The 22360-nt window shown below is 36.9% G+C and overlaps 1 protein-coding gene and 1 long non-coding RNA gene across 11 annotated transcripts in view; one reads left to right on the forward strand and one right to left on the reverse strand.

Annotated features, from left to right (window-relative positions):
* Window positions 1-941: 941 nt before the first annotated feature.
* cadpsb (Ca2+-dependent activator protein for secretion b) overlaps window positions 942-22360 on the forward strand; it is a 129493-nt gene continuing 108074 nt past the window's right edge. For 3 of the 9 annotated variants that reach the window (XM_073870379.1, XM_073870378.1, XM_073870382.1), the window contains exon 1: window positions 942-1563. In XM_073870379.1, the coding sequence (XP_073726480.1) occupies window positions 1225-1563 (339 nt within the window). In that variant the 5' untranslated portion in view covers window positions 942-1224. The remainder of the gene's footprint in view (window positions 1564-22360) is intronic. The other 6 variants (XM_073870386.1, XM_073870383.1, XM_073870380.1 and 3 more) reach the window with 3 other exon arrangements.
* On the reverse strand, window positions 15374-19420 carry LOC129442664 (uncharacterized). 2 transcript variants are annotated; one of them, XR_012370745.1, is made up of 4 exons: window positions 19061-19420; window positions 18244-18283; window positions 17995-18142; window positions 15374-16751 (listed from the first exon to the last, which is right to left on the reverse strand). It is a non-coding gene; the product is annotated as an uncharacterized lncRNA (long non-coding RNA). The 2 variants fall into 2 exon arrangements; XR_012370744.1 differs by having other exon boundaries at window positions 18244-19420.

The following is a 22360-nucleotide window of genomic DNA, read 5'->3' on the forward strand; positions in this document are numbered from 1 at the left end:
AAAGGCAAATCTTTATACATATTTAAACACAGCACAAAATGATGAAATCATAGGAGAATGTATTTTCTACCCAGAATATTTAAAAGCTGCTGCACCGTAAAAAGCTAAAATGTGCAGGTATTACCTCAGGAAACAATTTTTAGCAAATGTGACCTTATAGGGAGATAGTTTAACTTGATATAACCCTTAAAAATATTTTGTTAGTGTGAGCTAATTTAGTCAGGTTGATTTAGTTATCCTAAAATTATTTTTAACTTTTTTGCTACATAATTTAAATAAAAAAAAAATCAAAATGTTTGAAATCAAATGCATGCATAAAAAAATTATTTACATTTACGCATTCAGCAGACACTTTTATCCAAAGCAATTTACATTGCCTTCAATTTGAGCAGTGTGTTCCCCAAGAATCGAACCCACTACCTCAGAGATGCTAATGCAATACTCTGCCAATTGCTACAATCTTAAAAATAAAGCTGTTAAAAGGTTTGTCACATGGATGCTATATAAAGAGCCATATGGGTCTCCAAAGGTTCTTAAAATAACATGTCTTACATGTAAATAGTTAGCTTTTGTCCACAAAATAACCTTTTATGAAGCAGAAAGATTCTGTAAATGTTAACATTTATTTTTGTAACCACACAGTCTGAAAAAACATAAATACATAAATAGCCTACTTTATTTAATTATAAATTTAGTAATAGTGATTTGCAGACGTATTAAAAAATAAATAATTAGGCCTCTATTTGGTAAACAAAGATAATTAAATGGATCTTCTTGTGCTGAGCACGAGGTTCATTTATTTTAAATAATGGCACTTTCTCAGGGTCAACCAACCTCACCATCTTTTCGACCGAAATGACCCGCGACCAGCACCACGGACAGCGCCTGCGTCTCACTCGCGCCTCAGCAGGAAGTGGCCGTCATTCGCTCTTTTCGTTGCGCGCGCCCCTCCCATCCGTTTTCCTTTCGAGTCGCTCGCAATGACTGGCGAACGGAGTAACGGCACGGAAGACGTATGCAGCAGCAGCATCCCAGCTCGAGCCGTGCGAAGAGATTGCAGCGTTCGTTTCCGCATCTCATTCCAGCACCCGAAGTGTTTCAGGATATTAAAAACCAACCAACAAACCCTCTGCATGCCGAGCATCGCGTGCTGTCATTGATAGCTTTCGCTGTAAATATCCCATCGCGCGTTTAATTTGCCTGTGCGGTTAACCGAGAGCAAAAATGTTGGATCCGTCGTCCAGCGAGGAAGAATCAGACGGGATAGTGGAAGAGGAAAGCAGAGAGGTGATGGCACCTCAGACCGGGTCCACTCGCATCTCTCCCAGCAGGACCAGCGAAAGCTCAGATAGGCTCCAACCGGCCAGTCGAGGCTCCAGCGCGCGTCCGTCCAGCCCGAGCCCGTCGGCCGCCAGCGAGCATGAGAAGGAGGACGTGGAAAAACTGCATAGGGAAGAAGAGGAACGGAAAAAGAAGCTGCAACTCTATGTGTTTGTGATGCGATGCGTCGCCTATCCCTTCAACGCCAAGCAGCCGACCGACATGGCCAGGCGACAGCTGAAGGTAAGAATAAATAAGGGTCTCACCTTGAGAAAAGCAATTTGCACACTTTTATTTTGCCAGTTTATTGCATGTGTCACATAGACGAAGGATTCGTAACATCACCATATTGTTCATAGTGGGACACCTGCATGGAATGTGAACAAATGGAGATATTGGACTGTAAAAATCACTGCGTCCTGTCGCGAGCCCGAACGAATTCGTCCACGTTCGGTCAAATTCGGGCGCACGAGGCGACGTCTAATTATAGATATTCTTCAAGAGGGTGATGGACCAAAATAAAGCGGCGTCGTTGCCGTAGTACAGTCATGTGACCCGCTCGCATTGGGAGTCAGTGGTTGTGTGCAGTCTTGCGGTGATAGGATGTTCAGTTTCGTTTGCGCCATATCACGCTACACTCATTCATCTTCCAAGGTGACTTTTGGTGCGAATGTGGGATCCACCGTCTGCAAGGTCATAAACAACTAGTGTTTTTTTTCATGTGACCCCATTACACTAATAGTTGCTATTGCCTATTACTATATAGTAGGCTATATAGCAATTATATGGAGTATTATATATACAGTAATATAGTTTATTTTTAACACTTCGGCTACTCAAGGTGCACATCTCTTATTAATAGATTTTAGACTTGCTGATACGCAAATGTAATAGTGCGCGTCCATAATAAATACAGAGTGTTTATATTCCCATTGTCACACTGTTGACTTATGAATGAATGAAACAAAAAGATATATGTTATGGATTTTAGTTGCTGACCGTAAAAATGGTTCCTTGTTCGAAGAGGTATCAGAGGTCCCATCCAATTTCTTTTCGGTATTGATCCAAGCAGATCCCTGACTATTTACAACATGCTCTGAAATCACTGTTAACAGCTAGAGTTACTGTTATAGTAAGTGTCAGGTGACAGAGCAGAGACAGTTCCTTAAGTCATTATCATTTTGACATCACATCTGCTTGTAGATGCAGTTGGTCCCTATTTGAGTTAGAATCATTTACACATAATTACTTTTTAAATATTAATAATTATATACATTTATAATTTATTTCCATTTCTCAGTATGAGATCTGAAAAAAAAAATCGAAAATATATAAAAAATTATTTTGTGCATACAGTATGCGTAATATGTACATATGAAATAAATTCGAAAAGCTATCATATTTTTGCAATATGGGCTTTTTCAGACGAGAACACAAAAGACCTCAATGAAAAGCTGTGCGTGCATTATTCCTACCGTGTTGTTATTCAATGCCAGGCAGACTCACTGTGGGTCATAGAAGCTATAATAGATGTTGAAGCTTTGATCAATACGACGCTGCATTGGAATACCTGCTGTTTGTCATTTCTCTTATTACAAGTCAAAGCTCTGATCCTCACAATGGGTGCTGATTCAATTGAGTGAATCAGGGCTGCTTGTATTTGAATCATAACAATGAATCTGAGAGATGAATGAGTCACTGTTGAGGTCCTTTTAGTTTAGTAGAGTCAATCTAGTGACTCAGAATCATTCACATAAAGCATCACCATGCAGGATGTGTATCAAGGAAATGGAATACTGTAGATCCAATTGCTTTTGTTTTTGATGCCAGAAATGTAGAATGTTACGTTTTTTGTTCTCCTATAGGAATGACGTCCCTTAGGTGAGGTGAGGTGCTTTTAACAGCACAGGGAATATGAAAAATGACTTAAATGCCAGTTCAAAGCGGAAAGTCTCTTTCAAATGACACCTTAAAGGGCAGCAATATCATTAAGTGGTATGGCGAATGGGAAAAAATTGTGTTATCACAAAGCAGTAGCATTTCCATATGTTCATTCATGCTGCAGGCTGGTAGTGTTTGTTCCATTTTAGTTTGTGTGAAATCAGAACAACTCATTTAATATTAGGCAATCATCCTTAAAATCATAATTAAATGGGTTTTCATCTACATGGAGGCTTTTATCATTCGTAGAAAGCAAATGTTTTATGAATCATTTTTCAACTAATGGAATTTCAAAGGTGCTCATGGGATTGAGGGTAAATGACTGCAGGTTATCTTTTAGACATTTGAAGTGTTTCTATTATGCTAGAAATATATAAAGAAAATTATATTTCATTTGTGCATCATTTATTGTACAAATTTCTGTAGAAATTACAGTTTTACTGGGTATTACTGGCAACTAGCTGCCAGTAACTTATTGTAGAATTTACATTTATGTTATTTACTGGCAAGAGTTTGTTCAAAATTAAATGAACATGAAACATTTTCTGTCTTTATCTTCTGCAGTAAGTTACTGGCAACCAGCTGCATAATTACAGCTAAGTTTTTACAGTGTAGAAGTCCTTTGTCCTTACAAACCTTACAATTTTGACATAACACCAACTGTGGCATTACAGTCGAACAGTAAATTACACATTAAATGAATTACAATGTTGTTACAGTGCTATAAACAAAGTTGTGACTGTTGAGTTAGTGCTATTTGCTAGTTAATGCTATATATGTTGTTTAGGCTACCAAGTTCTACTATTGACGTTACAGTTATGTTTTGCAGTAGGGGTGTAAATCGGACAGTTCATTACGATTCAACACAAAATAGATTTTTCCACCAGCGATACAGTTTTTGCCGATACATCAAACACTTCTTCGATGAGATTACGATCTGATTAATTTATCAATATTTTTCTATTAGGTGCCTAATTAAGCAGTTACATTTGCTGTCCATTCTATATCCATTTCTACTCTTAGGGGGCGTGCACACCAAACCTTTTACACCCGTGGCCGGCACATGTTTTCAATTGTTTCCAATGGAAGTGCGGCATTTTTTAAAACAGCCAGCAGCTGGCAGATTTTTTCCGCGCTGAAAGCCGACGCTCGGTGGTTTTTCCACGCTCAGCACTGAGCGTCAAGAGTTGAAAGAGATGCAACTTTGGGTGAAAAGCTCCACTCGTCAATGTCAGTTCTCACACGGCCGTCCAATCACAGTGGAGGAGGGCTGGGACAAGTATTACAACAACCAACTGGCTCACAGCTCAAGTATCACAGCTACGGCGTCCTCCAGGCGTTTTCAGCCGCGTAAAAAAGCTTTGGTGTGTCCTGCTCCTTAGGAGTTGTGCACACCAAAACTTTTAAACGCGGCTGAAAATGCCTGGAGGACACTGATTGTCAGCTGTTTTTTCAGCTGAGCGCCAGCTTTCTTCAGCCGAGCGCTTTGGTAGCTGTGATACTTGAGCTGTGAGATGGTTGGTTGTTGTGATATTTGTCCCGTCCTCCACTGTGATTGGACGGCCGTGTGAGAACTGACATTGGCAAGCAGAGCTTTTCACCCAAAGTTGAAGTTCTTTCAACTCTCGACGCCGAGCGCGGAAAACTGCCAAAGGTGGGTTTTCAGCGCAGAAAAAATCCCCCAGCTGCTGGCTTATTTGAAAAAAGCAGAGCTTCCATTGGAAACCATTGAAAACATGCGCCGGCCGCAGGCGTAAAAGCTTTGTTGTGCACGCCCCCTTAAGCTTCATTAAGTTTACTGTTGCTGTTGTTTTGTTGGATAATGTACCAAAACCTATTATCAGCTTCGTCCAAGCTTGTCATGGAAGATAAGCATTTATTTTCATTTCTTGTTTATTTACAAAAAGCGGTAAGGCTTGCTGGTGCACATTATCCACGATGGAATGTGATTACCTCCAGAATTACATTCAAACTCTTTTTTTCTGAAAGGCGTATGTTCTCGAAACTGCTAAACTGCTCAGTAAACTGTTTATCAGTCTTCCTATACATACCTAATCCATTCGGTAATGTGACAGCAACGTGGTCTTCTGTTGAGTAACAACCTTACTGTGTATTGCATGTGAAATACCTTCTCATTCCCTTAAGTCACTTTTGTTGCTTTCGTGACTAATTGGTATGCTGACAACAGCATCTCGTGTACAGCCCTGTATCTTCTCCCATGAGCTCCTGGTTTGGGCTCACAGCTCTTGTTTGAACTCTAAATGATGCAGGCCCATGACAGAGATCCATCAGTAGTTTTGGTCTTGTGCCTTGGGGGATGATAGAATTTCAATGATCTGTATCCTTCCCGTGTTCGATTTCATCAGTGATTGTAGATGCAGGCCCTTGCAGCAGATAAGGTGGTCTCGTAACAAGAGCAGATCATAAAGATGCTGACCCACCTTACGGATTGTAAAGCCTGTATGCACCACAAATTATCATAGGATGAATTCCTGGGACTTCCTGGGAAAAGTAGAGCATCATTTGAAAATATATATTTCTCCTTGCAGCAAGGTTATGTCTTGCAACATTTAGTTTAGTTTTATTAAATTTGCACTTGTCTTTTCAGTGTAGTTTTTGTTTGCATGATTAGTTTAAGTTTTTTTTTAGCATTTTTTTAGTTTCTGCTTCTGTTGTGTTTTCGTAAATTCAATGAAGGTATTAAATTTTTACGTTATTTGTAGTTCATTTTAGTTAGCTTTTTATTCTTGTTTAATTATTTAATATTTAATAATGTTAGCTTAACTAACAAAAATGTTTTGATTTTAATTTTGTAAACAATAATAAGGCTGCCACGCCAGGTGACAGTCTTTCACAAAACGCTGAGCTGTGAGTTATGACTCCTCCCAGGACGACATTGGCAGTGACAGATCTCAAGGGCTTTTTGTTATTTGCTTAGCTGGCTAAACAAATCTTGATGTCATTTCAGCTGCGACCTGTGTACAGATGAGTTCTGTTTCCCCACCCATTGCCCTTGATCTTCATTTTTATTTTGATCTTCTCTTATGTTTTATCTAAATGTCTGCTTTTTTGATCTCATATATACCTGTTCAAATAAGTGCATCAATGTTGCAATTATTTATCAAGTTCATCTTTTTTTTGGTGGATGGGGGATCCAAATGAGATTTGAATATACTAATCTAATGTGCATGAAAATATTGTAAAGATAGTGCTGAGACGTAGGGGTTACCTTTTTTTGTTTTAGGGCAGTATAGCTAAACACCTTATCAACGGCACAACCAAGCACTACTTGAATATTCTAGTTAAAGGGGACATGAAAATCTGACTTTTTCCATGTTTAAGTACTATAATTGGGTCCCCAGTGCTTCTATTAACATAGAAAATGTGATAAAGATCAACCCAGTAACTTAGTTTTGGCAAACCATGCAAGCATGTGAAAAAATAGCTCATTGAAATCTGACTCCCCTTGTGATGTCAGAAGGGGATAATACCACCCCTTAATCTGCACTATCCAACCACAGCACTGTCGTTTAGTGCAGAGATCAGCTCATTTGCATTTTAAAAGGACACGCCCAAAAACAGCACATTTTTGCTCACACCTACAAAGTAACATGTTATAATAAATTATCTATATGATATTTTGAGCTAAAACTTCACATACGTACTCTGGGGACACCAACGATTTATTTGACATCTTAAAAAAATCTTGCGAAATGTCCCCTTTTAAATTCACAGCAGATCTAGACCGATTCTATTGAGCGTGTCACATAAACGTATTATCGTGCAAAGATTACTTTCATTTTGCATTTTGTAGAGTTTAATATTTACCAGCATCGGATCAACTGGAAGTCTTTCATCAGCCAGAAATTGCATTAGGATTAAGCTTATATGCTCAAAGCAAGGTATAAACATCTATTGATGCTTTAGTTCCACATTGTAGACCACTGACACAGCAACACTGTGCGTTTGCATGTGACAGCACATGATGACAGGGTAAGCTTGACTATTGTTCGGGTCTCACTATCGCACCTTTCAAAAGGCTGTTGACCCTTCCGGAAGAACACAAAGGGTTTGGCAGCTTGGCCATTTTTTTCTTGCAAGCCTTTATATTTTGCTCATTCCAAACACTAAACTTATGGCTAAGATGCGAATGCATGTGCTGTGCATAACCTGTTTTGTGTCATTGCGTGCAACAACGTATGTGCTTTTAGACAGTTTAGAGCTGTAAATGCTCAAACGCACAGATACTTACACAGGGACTTCAAAGTTATTGCTTTTCTCAATAAGGCTGTCTCATCTACATGAAACACAAGACCTAGACATTATGCAATGGCCTTTATGCTTTTAAAATATGGGTTCTATATTGTATGTGTAGTTCTATGATAATGCAAAGTAGGCACGTGCAAGAAGATACTGATGTACCTTTTCTTTTATTGCAAGAGACGAGCACAAGAAGGTTTGAGCTTTCCGAGTATTTAGCACAGTCAAACCCAATGAGATTGACCCCAAAGGTCTGCTATACGGTCTGAGTGCCCCGGTGGGTACGACTGCTGGCCACATGATTTTATTCTCAAAGGAAGGATTCTGACAGGAAGGCAAATCAGAGCAGCTTTGTTTGATGAATGAAGTTAGTGTGCCGGTATCGAGTTTCCAGGCTCACAAATTCAGTTTCATTCTCCACTGATTTCCAATTGAGGTCCTTTACAGAGCGCCACTACCAGCATGTCATGCATGCGTATGTGTGAATGTGAAATTTCAGCCGCAATCATATGCACACACACACATTTAATGGCAGACTAGTTTGTAAATTATAAAACATAACTTTTTACTGGAGACAAACTGGGAATGACAGTTTAAAGGGATAGTTCACCCAAAAATGAAAATTTTGTGATCATTTTCTCACTCTCATGTTGTTATGAACCTGTATAAATTTCTTTTTTTCTGATGAACACAAAGGAAGATATTTTGAGCAATGTTTGTAACCAAACAGATCAGAAGCCAGATTGACAAAAATACTATGGAAGTCAATGGGGCTTCTAATCGGTTTTTAGGTGAACTAAGACAAAACTATAAAAAGGTCAGATGGGGATGTACTGTAATTAGACCAAATCAATAAATCATGTGTTTGATAATATGTGTCTATTTGAAGCTCATGAGAATATTTATAGAAGGATACATTTCAGAAAATCTTACCCCCTTTTCTTTATCTGGTTGTATAAAGCATAAAGTAGCAAGCATATAAACCATCTCAATATTATGTAGATGAAATTTGCAGAGCAGTAAAACTAGAAATAACCAATCCTCTTTGGTGTTGACTGTGATTAGCTTTGAAATGAAAAACAAGTTGTAAAACTGAGTTTGCATTAATAAGCTCAGAGACATGTCATCAAAAATTCTGATTCTCGTTTTTGTCTAGTACAACTAGGATCAAACGCAAGTGTTGCCATGAAATGGAAACCCGATACAGTATATACAATAAGTGTGGTGTGACATTTTTTAAATATACTTTTTGGCCAATACTTTGAGATCGCAGTCTTTCAACATTCAGTTAGACTAGAGCTATACCTGCATGCCTTAAAAATATCACCCTGCAGGTGTTATGAGGTGGCAGCAGAGTGAACCGGTTTGCTTCAGTAATCACTTTGGTGCAGTTAGACATGGCAGATTTGTGACATTATAACTGGGACATTATAGGGTTTAGGGTTAAGATATTAATTTACAAATGTCACTTAATGTAATAGACTTACAACCTTACAGTTACTATATATTTTTTTTTCTTACCAATGCCAACAACTTCTATGTTTGATGGTAATGAAAAACCTTTTTAAAAATCTTGAAAGGCATATTTTCTTTATAGTACTAATGCAACTTTCCAATCATTGTTTGATATCTTTTTGAAATTAGTTTTCTGATATTTAAAATTTGCAGAGGTGTAACGTTTAAAGTAGGGGTTTTCAAACTTAAGAACCCCTAAATATGATACATTTTCTGTAAAGGACCCCTACCTATAATATATTTTTTACATATATAACAAATATAATTGGCTACACTTATGCTATAGTAATGCTGGATGTATTAACCTGAAGAGGAACATTTTGAATTCAAATGTATTAGTACTGCAGCTTTACAATGAATACTGCTAAAAAAGTCCCAGTAAGTGAGACAAAGGGGACTGTACTGCAATAAAGATACAAATGTAATGTAAATAGCAAATGTAAATGATACTGGAATGTATGTAAGAAATTAAAGATAAACACCTAAATACATTTTATAAAAATAAACAAATAAGTAATAAGCATTAAAACCATTTTTGTCTTTTTTTTCTCTTAAAGTCACAATGAAATTAAAATTAAAAAATATTTTTTTAATATTGTGGTTTTTTTTACAAATTACTTATCTGTGAGCTTCATTATTTAAAAAAAATGTGTGTGCCTTTATAACCTTAAATGCAAAATGCAAATCTCCTCCCCTCTTTGAAACAATCTCTCTTTACTTCGAGTCACGGGGTATGGTGGGTGCATAAGGCCCTAGAAAAGATCACAGCGATTACCAAATACATGTAGCAACATGACCCAACTTCCAACAACCCAATTAATTCTTGAAGGACATATTTAAGTCTCACCCTCCTTTTTCATTTCACAAGGTGTTTCACTTGGATATACGTCACGACAGGGAAAATATTGTGACTTTACATTTTTTGGGGCCACTTTAGAATCTCCTGGAGGCCCCCTGGGGGTCCCCGGACCCCAGTTTGAAAACCCCTGCTTTAAAGTATTTGTACTTTATCAGAGTCTTTCTTTGGCAACATTATACTTCATTACATTCTGATGCATAATACTGTACTTTTAACTTCAGTATTTCATGAATACAAGTTTTTTTTTACCTTTAATACTTGAGTAAAAGTAACAAAGTACAAAATTTTAAATGTAATTAGGTATTAAATTATATTTAATGTGAAATGTAGTGATAAAAAGTACGATATTATGATAAGAAAAAAAACTGAAAAAGTACAAATACTTAAAAAATGTACTAGAATAATAAAGTAAAAATACTTGAGTACTTTACATCTTTGATTTGATATGCATATTGGCTGATAGCACTATAAAATTAATGTTCTATTTACAATCTTACACACAACTTTTTTACAGCTATATACATCTTATATACAATATATACACCAAAGGTCTCCTCTCAAAGGCAGTAAGTGACCGAGTTGCTCTTGAGAAAGGTATATTATCCCCAGTTGCTCCCCAAGTGCTGCAGTGAATAGCTGCCCACTGTTCTGGCTGTGTATGTGTTCATGATATACAGTGCGTGTGTTCACTACTCTCTACGAGGGGTTAAATGCAGAGGTCACATTTTAAGTACGAGTTACCATAGGCCTACTTGACAATCACTTCACTTTTACTATCTTGCAAAATATATGATACACAGGCTTATTTAATAGCGCTATGTATATAACCGTCGGATTGTCTTTGTACTTGGTACAGCCACTGTACTGTATTTTGGATAATACCATATATCCTATATATTTTATATACCTTTCTTCTTCTCATTCCATTTTCTGTAAAGCTGCTTATAGTGCATTGGCTAAATTCATTTAAATTGAACTGAGTATGAAGTACTCTGAAGTAAGGTATTAATACAGTCACATTAACTGCAAAATACTTAGTGATGCACAGAAAAGAAAATTACGAAATGTATTTTATGTTTGTATTTTTGTTAGTTTTTTCTTTCGGACGAAAAAACGATAATCAAAAAATATCACAATTTAAGGTTTCATAGTACACAGAAACGGGGAAATGTATGGGGGGGACCTGTCATGAACGATGCAGTGAGGGTAACAACAATGACAAACTGTAATAGGAAGACAGTAAGACAAGTAGAGGTCATGAGACAGATTAGAAGACCCTGAGAGACGTGTTAGTTAGGAAAGGTTCCCAGGGAGATAAGATGATGTTTGATTGAAAGACCGGGACTTGGTCTTCTCAGAAGATATTTGAAGATTCTGAAATTACCTTATTAATATAACCGAGTAAGTGGGATGAAATTTATCAGTTCATTAGGCGCGCTAAGAGAAAAGGACAGGTGAGGAGCGGAAGAGACGGACAGATTCATTTTGTCCGAATTAATAAACATCCAGCTGGAAAGTCCTTAAATCTGCTTTATATAGCATGTCATTCACATTTGTGTGTGAATTATTAAAAAGCAGAATAAATGGTGGCTATTTTCAGTGCTGCTTTAATTATCTAGTGACCCAACTTGGGAACAAATTTAGCAAACGTCTCCGGAAATTCTAAATTCAGATTTGGGAGCATTAGTTTAGACCGGACAGATAAATCCACACGACTTGGCTGTCAGAGGTCACTACACTGTTTATTTACATGAGTACAGCAGTGTGAATGTAAACAAGAAAGTTTTTATGCTTCTCACTTCATTAATCACAGTTTGTTTTGCAAGGTTTTTAATTTAGTTGGACCGACATATTTACATTTATAAATTGCCTATAAAATCCATTGTGGCGTGTGCCGTATATCATCGCTTTGTCAGAGAAGTGTCGGTTTGGAAATGTTAGCTTTTTTAGAAAAAGTCTTGACTGTTGTGGCCATTGTAATCCATTTGCATGTTTGTGCGTGCATTTTCAGTAAATGTTAAAGGGATAGTTCACCCAAAAATGAAAAATTTGTCATCATTTACTTACCCTTAACTTGTTTCAAACCTGTATAAATTTCTTTGTTCTGCTGAACACAAAGAAAGATTTTTTAAAGCAATGATTGTAACCAAATCGTTTTTAAGCACAATTGACTTCCATAGTATTTTTCTTTCCTACTATGGAAGTCAATGGTGCTCCCGTTTCCTGCTTGATTACAAATATCTTCCTTTGTGTTCAGCAAAACAAATGTATACAAAGTTTGTAAAAAAAACAAACAAGCAAAAAAAAGGACCCAGAGAAATAATATGCGCTAATTCGGATTATTATTAAGTATTCGGATTGTCACGTGTGTGGTTCCCTTTTCCAAAACGTGTCCTGCGTGTCGAGAGATCACGTGTTTTGTCAAAATAAGTGCCTGCTGCACACGCGTCAAAACCGTTTATGATAAAAGAGACGCTCACGTTCCCAAAATACACGCTAGACACTTCCTCATAGAGTAACTAAACCCTAAAGCAACTTTTTTTAGTTAATGATCTGCAAGAATGATGCTTTATTAGTGCTGTTCATTGATTTTAGTAAGTTTTTTGACATTTGGATATAAAGTGTTTCAATACTACAATATATGGTGTAAAAACGTCTGAGTGCTGCCCTCTTCAGGTTGAACGGTGGCTACTGCAGTTGAATTTTCCTATTGGATGTTGGGTCCAAAAAATAACTCGTGACGTAAGCAGGTTCAAGCTCACCACGCCCTTGTTACGATCTCACCACACACTTGGTACGAGCTTAGTTCGTCCTCTCTATCTCCGTTGGGATCTGGCCACTTTTCTTGCATTTTTCAAATATTGCCAGTGGGTGGAGTCAGGCTCTGAACAAAAAAAAAATATATATATATATATATACTATATATATACTATATATATATATATATATATATATATATATATATATATATATATATATATATATATATATATATATATATATATATATATATATATCCCAGGAAACACATCTACTGATAAAATGTATACCTTGTAATGCACTGGTAGTCACTTTGGATAAAAGTCTATTGGTAAGTGCATAAAATGTGAATGTAAGTATTGAGCATGTTTTTGTTCTGTGTATGTGCACTTTTAGCCAGTGAATAACTTTCTAATAAATTACCTAATAAAAGTCTTAATGAGACTCCCTAATATTCATGAAAATAGGGTGTCTTGCCCATGGAGGCAAAACTTACGTCTAATTTATGTTGCTATTCTGCACTAATTGGCCTCTCATTTTTGTTCACTTTGAAGATAGACGGGTCAATTATATAAGCGAGAATAATTATTATAACCCTTTTTGGTTACCACAGTGCAGACCCTGAACCAAACTTTGATTTTGGTGTACAAAGGAATATGTTGAATGCTAATGGTTATTATTGTGCTTGTCAATTAAATGGCAGTACACTGTCAAAAATAAAGGTACAAAGCTGTCACGGGGGCAGTACCCGTTAAAAAAGGTCCTAATATGTACCAGGTAGGTACAAATATGTATCTTTGAACTGCCAATATGTACCTTTGAAGTACTAATATGCACTCTTTGGGTACAAAGGTGTACTTTTTTGACGTCCCAGTGACAACTTGTGCACCTGTTTCTGAGAGTGTAGAAGGGTCCCTATCAAAAATTAGAAAAAGAAGAAAAAAAACAGAATAACAAGATTAGTTCACATTTATGAATTTACCAAACACTTTTATTGACAGTAAGATTTAAAGGGGACATACCATGAAAATCTGACTTTTTTATGTTTAAGTGCTATAATTGGGTCCCCTCTGCTTCTATCAACCTAGAAAATTTGATAAAGAAAAACCCAGCAAATTAGTTTTGGTAAACTATTTTCTGCAAGCATGTAAAAAAAGGTCATTGAAATTTTACTCCACTTGTGATGTCAGAAGGGGATAATAGTGGCCCTTAACCTGCAGAATCCAACCACAGCACTGCCATTTAGTATACTTTTATGTTGTACTAAACGATCTGTGGGGTATTTTGAGCTAGAACTACACATATGTGCATTTGAGAAAGCATCATCTGTTGACTAAAGTGTAATGGGGCTTTTGCATTCATCAGAAATCAATGTACTAATAATTACACTGTAAGATGTCTAAAAATGAATTGCATTAATATCCTTTAATGTCTTGAGTAGTGGTTGACCAATATGGGTTTCTCAGTGGCTGATGCCAATACAGAGACTAAGCTGTCTGGTGTATTGCGGATACACAAATAGGCGATAAGTCAGCGGATTGTGATCATAAAATAAACCCCTTGAGAGGGGTTTCCACTTTACAAATTGGGTCCTAATCTCTTTGTCAGGGTTTTTGTAATAATGACCATCTGACTGCACAATAATTCAGCTATTATGTTGCTTCTTGACAAATAAATGCTATAATTATATGTTTTATTTTGAATTATTTTATTACATGAAAAGTGATATAAGAGAGATAATGTAACCATCACAATTAGGCATTTGGTTACACGTCTATTATTTGACCAACCCAAAATACTCCAGAAACCCATGTAAAAATATAAATGAAAGTGTTATTTAATATTTACTGAATATTTTTTTAAAACTCAGTGTGCCAGTGCTTCCTTTCATGTGGCTCCTGGTGCTGTCAAGGTCATTTGTTCGAATCCCAGTACTGAATGCACTGTAATTGACTTTGTCAAAACACTTAGTCACTCAATAAAAGTGTCAGCCAAATCTATAAAGAAAAAACTGTGTTTATAACCCATTTTTAGGAGCTAACACTGCTGATGCCAGTAATTTTAAAATTGCCAAATATTGGTCAAGGACTTGGCCTGGCAATGTTCTGGTCTATCATCAGCTTTACGCCAGAAAGTAGCTTGGATAAGCAAGTCGCCTACGGGGTTTGTTGGCCTAGAGACATTAAGAGAGTAGGATGAAAGGAAATAGTATTAACAGGAGTGGAGGATGGTGTCACTGTCTAGTGATAAACAACATTTGATACTAGTTATTGTAGCACTATAGTGTTTTCTAGGATTGCTGACTGGACTCTTATTTCAAAGTATGTGACAAGATTTTCTCATCTTATTGCAGACACACACTCCCTCTCATTCACACCCACCCAGCTTTTCCATATCCTATAATCCATTAAGTAGCGCTAACAGTTCTTTCCCTCACTTCCTCTTCCTCCATTTCCAGGCAGGACGGCATGACCTTCTGTTTACCTCAAGGTCTTTAACACTTTGAAATAAGAGAACCTCTGATGTCATCCTCATATTCTTGTATGAAGAAGCTTTGTTCGCTCTGTCAGCTTTCTCTCAGAGCAGATTTGAACAAACCCTTTTGTGTTTCATGAGGTAAAGTCATAGTTTAAAACAGCAGAAGCATTGGAAGATGACGATCACATTTATTTAATTTACTTTGTCATTTTTATTGATGATTGCATTTTAAATCCTATCGGTCCAGACATCTATGCACTGAAAAAAAAAATCCTTTCAATTTACGTAATTTTAATGTGTACATCGGTCCCACATAATCCGATTGTTTAAAACCAAAATAATTTTCCTCATATAATTTTTATGTGTCAGACCAAAACATTTTAATTGTTTTAAGTAGTCTAATATAAATATATTGACTCAAAGTGCTATTTCTCTTTACTATAACACATTTATTTTGTAATGTTTAAGTAATTTTATTATGTAAGAGTACTAGATTTTCATCTCTAATTCCAACATGCTTTTTTAATGCTTATATTATGGGATTATGTAACTCTAAAGCAATTTCATTATGTCTCTGGCACCAGAATAATCACTCATAATTATCCAAATGTTATTTATTTCTTTTTTAAATACAAAATACATTTGCATTGGCATAAAAAGCAAAGAGTTTTGAACAAATGTTTAGTGATATTTAGGCAAACCACTGTTTTCAGATCATCAATTCATTTAAATCACTACACATTAATTCATTAACAGTCAATAACTATTACAACAATCAGCACATGCAGTACATACATAAAGGGGCAATTTCCCAGAAAGGTTGTAGATTAAGCCATGACTAGGCCCTAGTTATTAGGATATTTTTAATAAAATAAAGTTTACAAACAAACCTACCTTACAAAAACAACACTGGAATACATCTTGAGACAAAACAATGGCACTGATATATGTCAAGATATGTCAGTGCAATATGTTTTCAAATTAAGGCATTGCAAAAGTGTGGGACTAGGAAAAGACCCATCTGTAAAACTGACCCAAATGTTTAAAATAGTTACTATCACAGTAGATTTAGAAGTGCTAAAACACAAACACTGCATTCCAAAGAGACATGCAAAACAGTAAATACTATTATTTTTTAAATGGATTTACAAACTGGAAAATATCACTCCTTCAGAAAGTCAGAGCTACAGCATTTGTATAAACTGATAATCAAAGATTCAACAAAAACAAAATACAACAACCATTTCCAAAATCAACTCTGAGCAGCTAACTGTTAATGTTTTAATAAGAGAAAACACTTAAAACAGATAAATAAAAAGAACATAAATGAGCAGCACAGTCTTTCTGATCCTTTCACTGAAAGAAACTGTTCGTTAAAGTTACTCTCAATGCAGTTCCATTAAAATCTTTTGGATTTCCTCAAAAATAAAGCGGAGATCAGGATAGCTCAGGTTTAAGGCATACATCAGCTCAAACAACATGGCACAATGTTGCAGCACCTTCATGCCTTCCAGGACTATACAAAGATCCTCTTCTTCAAGAAGCATGTTGTTTGAGAACACAAATCCCAACATTGGTGTCTTCAAATGACCTCACTGATGCTGACTTCATCCATGCCCTGTACAAAACAGACCAATTTAGTTAAAGAAACAGAAAAAAAGTTACTGTTACAATAAAAGTGTCATTGGAAATTAGTACAATGCAAACAAATATAAATGTAAGTATACAGACCCATGTGCATTGCCACAGCATGTTACAATTGGTTACAAATACATGGGTTACAAAGCAAGGCAGCTGCACTGTCCACTGCTCCAGGTGTGTGTGTGTGTGTGTGTGTGTGTGTGTTAAATAAAGAGGCCACATTTCAAGTGTGTGCTACCATACCTGACAATCACAGCAAAATTGTCTCATTTTCTCACTCTCGTGCTGTTGCAGACCTGTGTGGGTGTCTTTGTTCTGATGAGCACGAAGGAAGACATTTATTTTGAGGAGTGTTTGCGGCCGGGCTGTTCGTGGGCCCCATTCACTTCCATAGTATTATATTTCCCCACTATGGAAATGAATGGGGCTTATGATTGGTTTGGGTACAAACATTCCTTAAAAAAAATCTTCCTAAGGGCTCAGTCACACCAAAAGCGTTTGCGGGCAGTTGCAGGCGCCTTTTTTGAATGATATTCTATGGGCAGGGCACGTTTGCGCGCTGTTTATGCGCGCCGAGCGCCTTGCGGTTTTCTGCCGCGCACACGTTTTTGAAGGAGCGCTGAGAGTGGAGAAGCGCCTGACGTCATTTGCGTCTTCCATTGTCCAATCGAATGAGGGGAGAGGCGGGCCTTACGTTGTGGTGAGGGAAGTTTACAGTTGCTTTAAAGAACCGGACTCCACTCGCTCACTCTCTCCTGCGTGTTTGTGCACCTCTCATCCTCAAACAAGGTCAGAGCAAGCGCCCTCTCTTTAAAGTTTCTGCTAATATGACAGTTAACAACAAAAGAGCACTCACGCTTTAATATTTGTTTGACAAGACAGCTGACTCGGTGGTTGCTTAGCGATATGAAAAGCTTTGCCGCACTGCTCTTTTTTTTAAAAAAGGCAGTGCGTCACGCCTTGCGTTTGCAAGCGTTTAAAGCGCTTTTGGTGTGACTGACCCCTTAGTGTTCATCAGAACAAAGACATTTATACAGGTTTGTAACAACATGATAGGGAGTAAGTGATGAGAATTTTTATTTTTGGGTGAACTACCCCTTTAAATCTTCCCAGGTGTTTTAATGACCCTTGTGCCAAAAGATGTAACTAAAACATACTAAATGTTCTGTACTTCCAACAAGGTTTACACATTTTTATGTCTATGAATCTATATTACTTACTTCTGTCATTTGATCATTGATTGTTCCAAGTCTTTTTGCTAGCTGTCCTCCTTTCTGATAGAAGAGTTTCATCAGGTTTTTGGATTGGAGGTCCAGGTGACACGCAGGAACATTAGACAGTAGTGATTCTTTTAAATTCAGCATTTATCTGAAAACAAATTAACCAACCATTGTTTATTTGAGTACTGCGAGTCAAAAAATAATACATGTATATTAGTTACAAAAAAAAGATTTTTTTTGATGACTTACCAATGCTTTTGAGTGTGTAGCGTATGAAAGGATGATGGACCTATAAGAGGAAATATTCAGAGGTGAAATCAACACATAACCTCAAATGATGAAGGTCACACATACACAGAGCAATAATGAAATAAGTATTATATCTGTCATAGGACGCAATTTTGGACAAAATTAGATCTTAAAACAACAAGGTTCTCTTCTGAAAATGTCAGCTTTAAGGTGTGGCACTATAAAGCAATTTTTTCAGTTAATATACCAGACGTCACGCGAGACATTTAAAAAAGCTTTTTCTAATTGAATCAAGTGTTGCTCGTGGCGTAGCGAAGTCATGAATAACTGACGCGGGTCTGATAATCTGATTAAGCAGACAGTTTTTTTAATACGCAATGTCATTATTAATGTAGTCAATTGATATCATCTGGTAAATTACTTACATGGATAACGTTAACGTTACTCTGGACAGAATAAAAACGTTTGGTTAGGGTTTTATTTGTCCTGAACCGTTTCCATAGAACAGCTGAGTAAAAAGTGCCTCAAAAGTCAACTCAAAGCTGACAGTTTTCAACTCGGATAAAACTACCAAACAAGAAATAACGTTATACAGCTGACATTTTTAAAACGCTGTTTTTCTTTATGAGCCTTACACTTACTGACTGACTGACTGACTGACTGACTGACTGACTGTAACGTTAACTTACTCCACCAACCTCCTCCAAACTAATTTTTACTACAAGTCATTGCAATGACTACATCTTGTAAAAAAAACTGTCTATCTAGTGAAGATGTATCACGTATAAAGTGAACATAAATAAATAATAGAACTTACTTTAATAACGTGGTGTCCGTCTGAGAGAGTTCTTCTGACTGACTGCTGCTGAGTCTTCATTTTGGCGCCCAAAACAAACGATGTTTATTCTTCTTTTATGGCAGTTGACATCCTTTTCATTGAGCGTTACTGCCACCTTCTGCTCAGGAGGTGCCGTTTTATTTTCTTACTCAATTTTATTGCTTTAACTATTCAATTCAATCAATTTTAATCAATGTGAGAATAATGTGTTCATTTTACATTCAAACAAAACATTTTCATCCTAATCAATTAAATTATGTTTACACAAGGAATATAAATATTTTGTTTTGCATATACATGTTTATTTTATTTAAATTCAAAGACCCACCAAGTCCATTTTTTTCAAATTCCGTATAGGGAGGCATTTCACAGTCTACATGTCACATTGCACGGTTCTTATTTTTAGGATTAGTAGCCTTTCTAGCAAGTGCTTTCACCCACATACAGTCATATACACACACTAGCTCTTTCTCAGAGACAGACCTCACTCCTATTATCTCTAATACCAAGCCTGTGTTTGCTTTTGTCTCTCACACACACTTAAAGATCCTCTCGGCTCACATACATGCGTCCAAGTTTCCCAGACACATAATTTTTTCTCCATCACAAGATACCCTTTGCTTCACCCATTATTTTGCTCTCTGCCTTACTTTGAACATCTTTCTTCTTCACTTTTGCTTGGATGTGGACTCTGTCTTATGGATGTGATTACAACTGTGCATTCTACTGTTTCACAATCTATCGTCTCGACTGTCCTGTTCCCCTAGCAGATATTTTATCGTTATCCAAATCCTGCATCAGTCATAAGCCTACACCAGGGTGTGACACATGACGAAACAAATGTACTGTTCAAGCCGACATGCAGCAACTGAACATATTTAGGAGACATTTTGGCTTTATGCTTACAGCCTTATGCTGTGCTAAGTTATGCTTAAATAAACAAAAAATTATCCATTTGAATTTTCCTTCTACCTTTCTCCTTTAGTGCGGGTACACCCAATTCCTACCTGAGGCTTTACCGTATGTTTCTGCTTAAATTGTGTATGTGGTTGTTGCAAAGAAATATGTTATTGCAGTTCACTGTGTTGATAAGCCTCAGATCACTTAAAGACACACTAAATTACAGGTAAATAAGGTGAGATAGGGAAACCTTTATTTAAACAGCCAATAGTTAATGTCTCTTCGATTAGCAGCTTGAAAAATTAACATCATTAGTCTGTTGTATGTGATACTAACGCTTATTCACACAGATCTAACAAACACTGACATTTTAAGTTGGCTGTTGGACTTTGAATAGTTTGTTGGTGTTTATCTGGTTTTGATGGCTTTTGAGTCCATCTGTTTGTTGGTGTTTGATGGTGCTTGACACCATCTGTTTGTTGGTGTTTGAAGGTGCTTAACACCATCTCCTTGTTGGTGTTTGTCTTTTTTTGGTGTTTGCTGGTGCTTGACACCAACTGTTTGTTGGTGTTTGATGGTGCTTGATACCCTCTGCTTGTTGGTGTTTGTTTGATGTGTTGGTGTTTGATAGTGATTGACAACATCAGCTTGCTGGTGTTTGTCTGTTTTTTGATGTCTGATGGTGCTTGACACCATCTGCTTGTTGGTGTTTGTCTGTTTTTGGGTGTTTGATGGTTCTTGACATCATCTGTGTGTTGGTGTTTGATGGTGCTTGACAACATCTGTTTGTTGGTGTTTGATGGTGCTTGACATCATCTGTTTGTTGGTGTTTGATGGTGCTTGACAACATCTGCTTGTTGGTGTCTGTCTGTTTTTTGGTGTTTGATGGTGCTTGACACCATCTGTTTGTTGCTGTTTGATGGTGCTTGAAACCATCTGCTTGTTGGTGTTTGTTTGATTTTTTGGTGTTTGATGGTGCTTGACAACATCTGCTTGCTGGTGTTTGTCTGTTTTTTGATGTCTGATGGTGCTTGACATCATCTATTTGTTGGTGTTTGATGGTGCTTGACAACATCTGCTTGTTGGTGTTTGTCTGTTTTTTGGTGTTTGATGGTGCTTGACACCATCTGCTTGTTGGTGTTTGTCTGTTTTTGGGTGTTTGATGGTTCTTGACATCATCTGTTTGTTGGTGTTTGATGGTGCTTGACAACATCTGTTTGTTGGTGTTTGATGGTGCTTGACATCATCTGTTTGTTGGTGTTTGATGGTGCTTGACAACATCTGCTTGTTGGTGTCTGTCTGTTTTTTGGTGTTTGATGGTGCTTGACACCATCTGTTTGTTGCTGTTTGATGGTGCTTGAAACCATCTGCTTGTTGGTGTTTGTTTGATTTTTTGGTGTTTGATGGTGCTTGACAACATCTGCTTGCTGGTGTTTGTCTGTTTTTTGATGTCTGATGGTGCTTGACATCATCTATTTGTTGGTGTTTGATGGTGCTTGACAACATCTGCTTGTTGGTGTTTGTCTGTTTTTTGGTGTTTGATGGTGCTTGACATCATCTGTTTGTTGGTGTTTGATGGTGCTTGACAACATCTGCTTGTTGGTGTTTGTCTGTTTTTTGGTGTTTGATGGTGCTTGACATCATCTGTTTGTTGCTGTTTGATGGTGCTTGACACCATCTGCTTGTTGGTGTTAGTCTGTTTTTTGGTGTTTGATGGTGCTTGACAACATCTGCTTGATGGTGTTTGTCTGTTTTTTGGTATTTGATGGTGCTTGACATCATCTGCTTGTTGGTGTTTGTATGTTTTGTTGGTGTTTGATGGTGCTTGTTTTCTTTTGTCTGTTTGTTTGTCTTTGTCTGTGTTTGTCAACTGTTTGTGTTGATTTGTTATATAAACAAATGATTTACATAAAGTTATTATCATGCTTAACAATTTTTGTAATAACCAGTTTTTCCGGACCTATGAAAATGATGAGAATTTAGATTGGGACCTTTGAATGTAAACTTTGAGAACCCATGATGTATGGAATTCAGGCATCTGGTATTTACATTGTGTTTGAATGTGCGCTTGCGTTACTTTCATTTTCCATTTGGGATCGCGCGAAGCCGCAAACTGTACATGAAGCAAGCAGTACTGATTTGTCATTGACGATCTGGATCTGTTGTGCAAAAAACTATCAGTCATAAATATCCCACCGAAAAAATGAAATCTCCCGCAGCAAGCTTAAATGTGATATAGATTGCATGTGCAGTGAAGAGAATTGCGAAAAGGTTACAGTATGTGACTCCGTGCAGAACTCGTTCTTAAAGGGACAGTAGCCCCTATTTTTCAGATCAGAAAAATTATCTAATCTATAACTGGAAAAAAAGTTGACATGA

The sequence above is a fragment of the Misgurnus anguillicaudatus genome, chromosome 8 (genome assembly GCF_027580225.2).
Source record: "Misgurnus anguillicaudatus chromosome 8, ASM2758022v2, whole genome shotgun sequence".
In the NCBI taxonomy this organism is placed as follows: domain Eukaryota; kingdom Metazoa; phylum Chordata; class Actinopteri; order Cypriniformes; family Cobitidae; genus Misgurnus; species Misgurnus anguillicaudatus.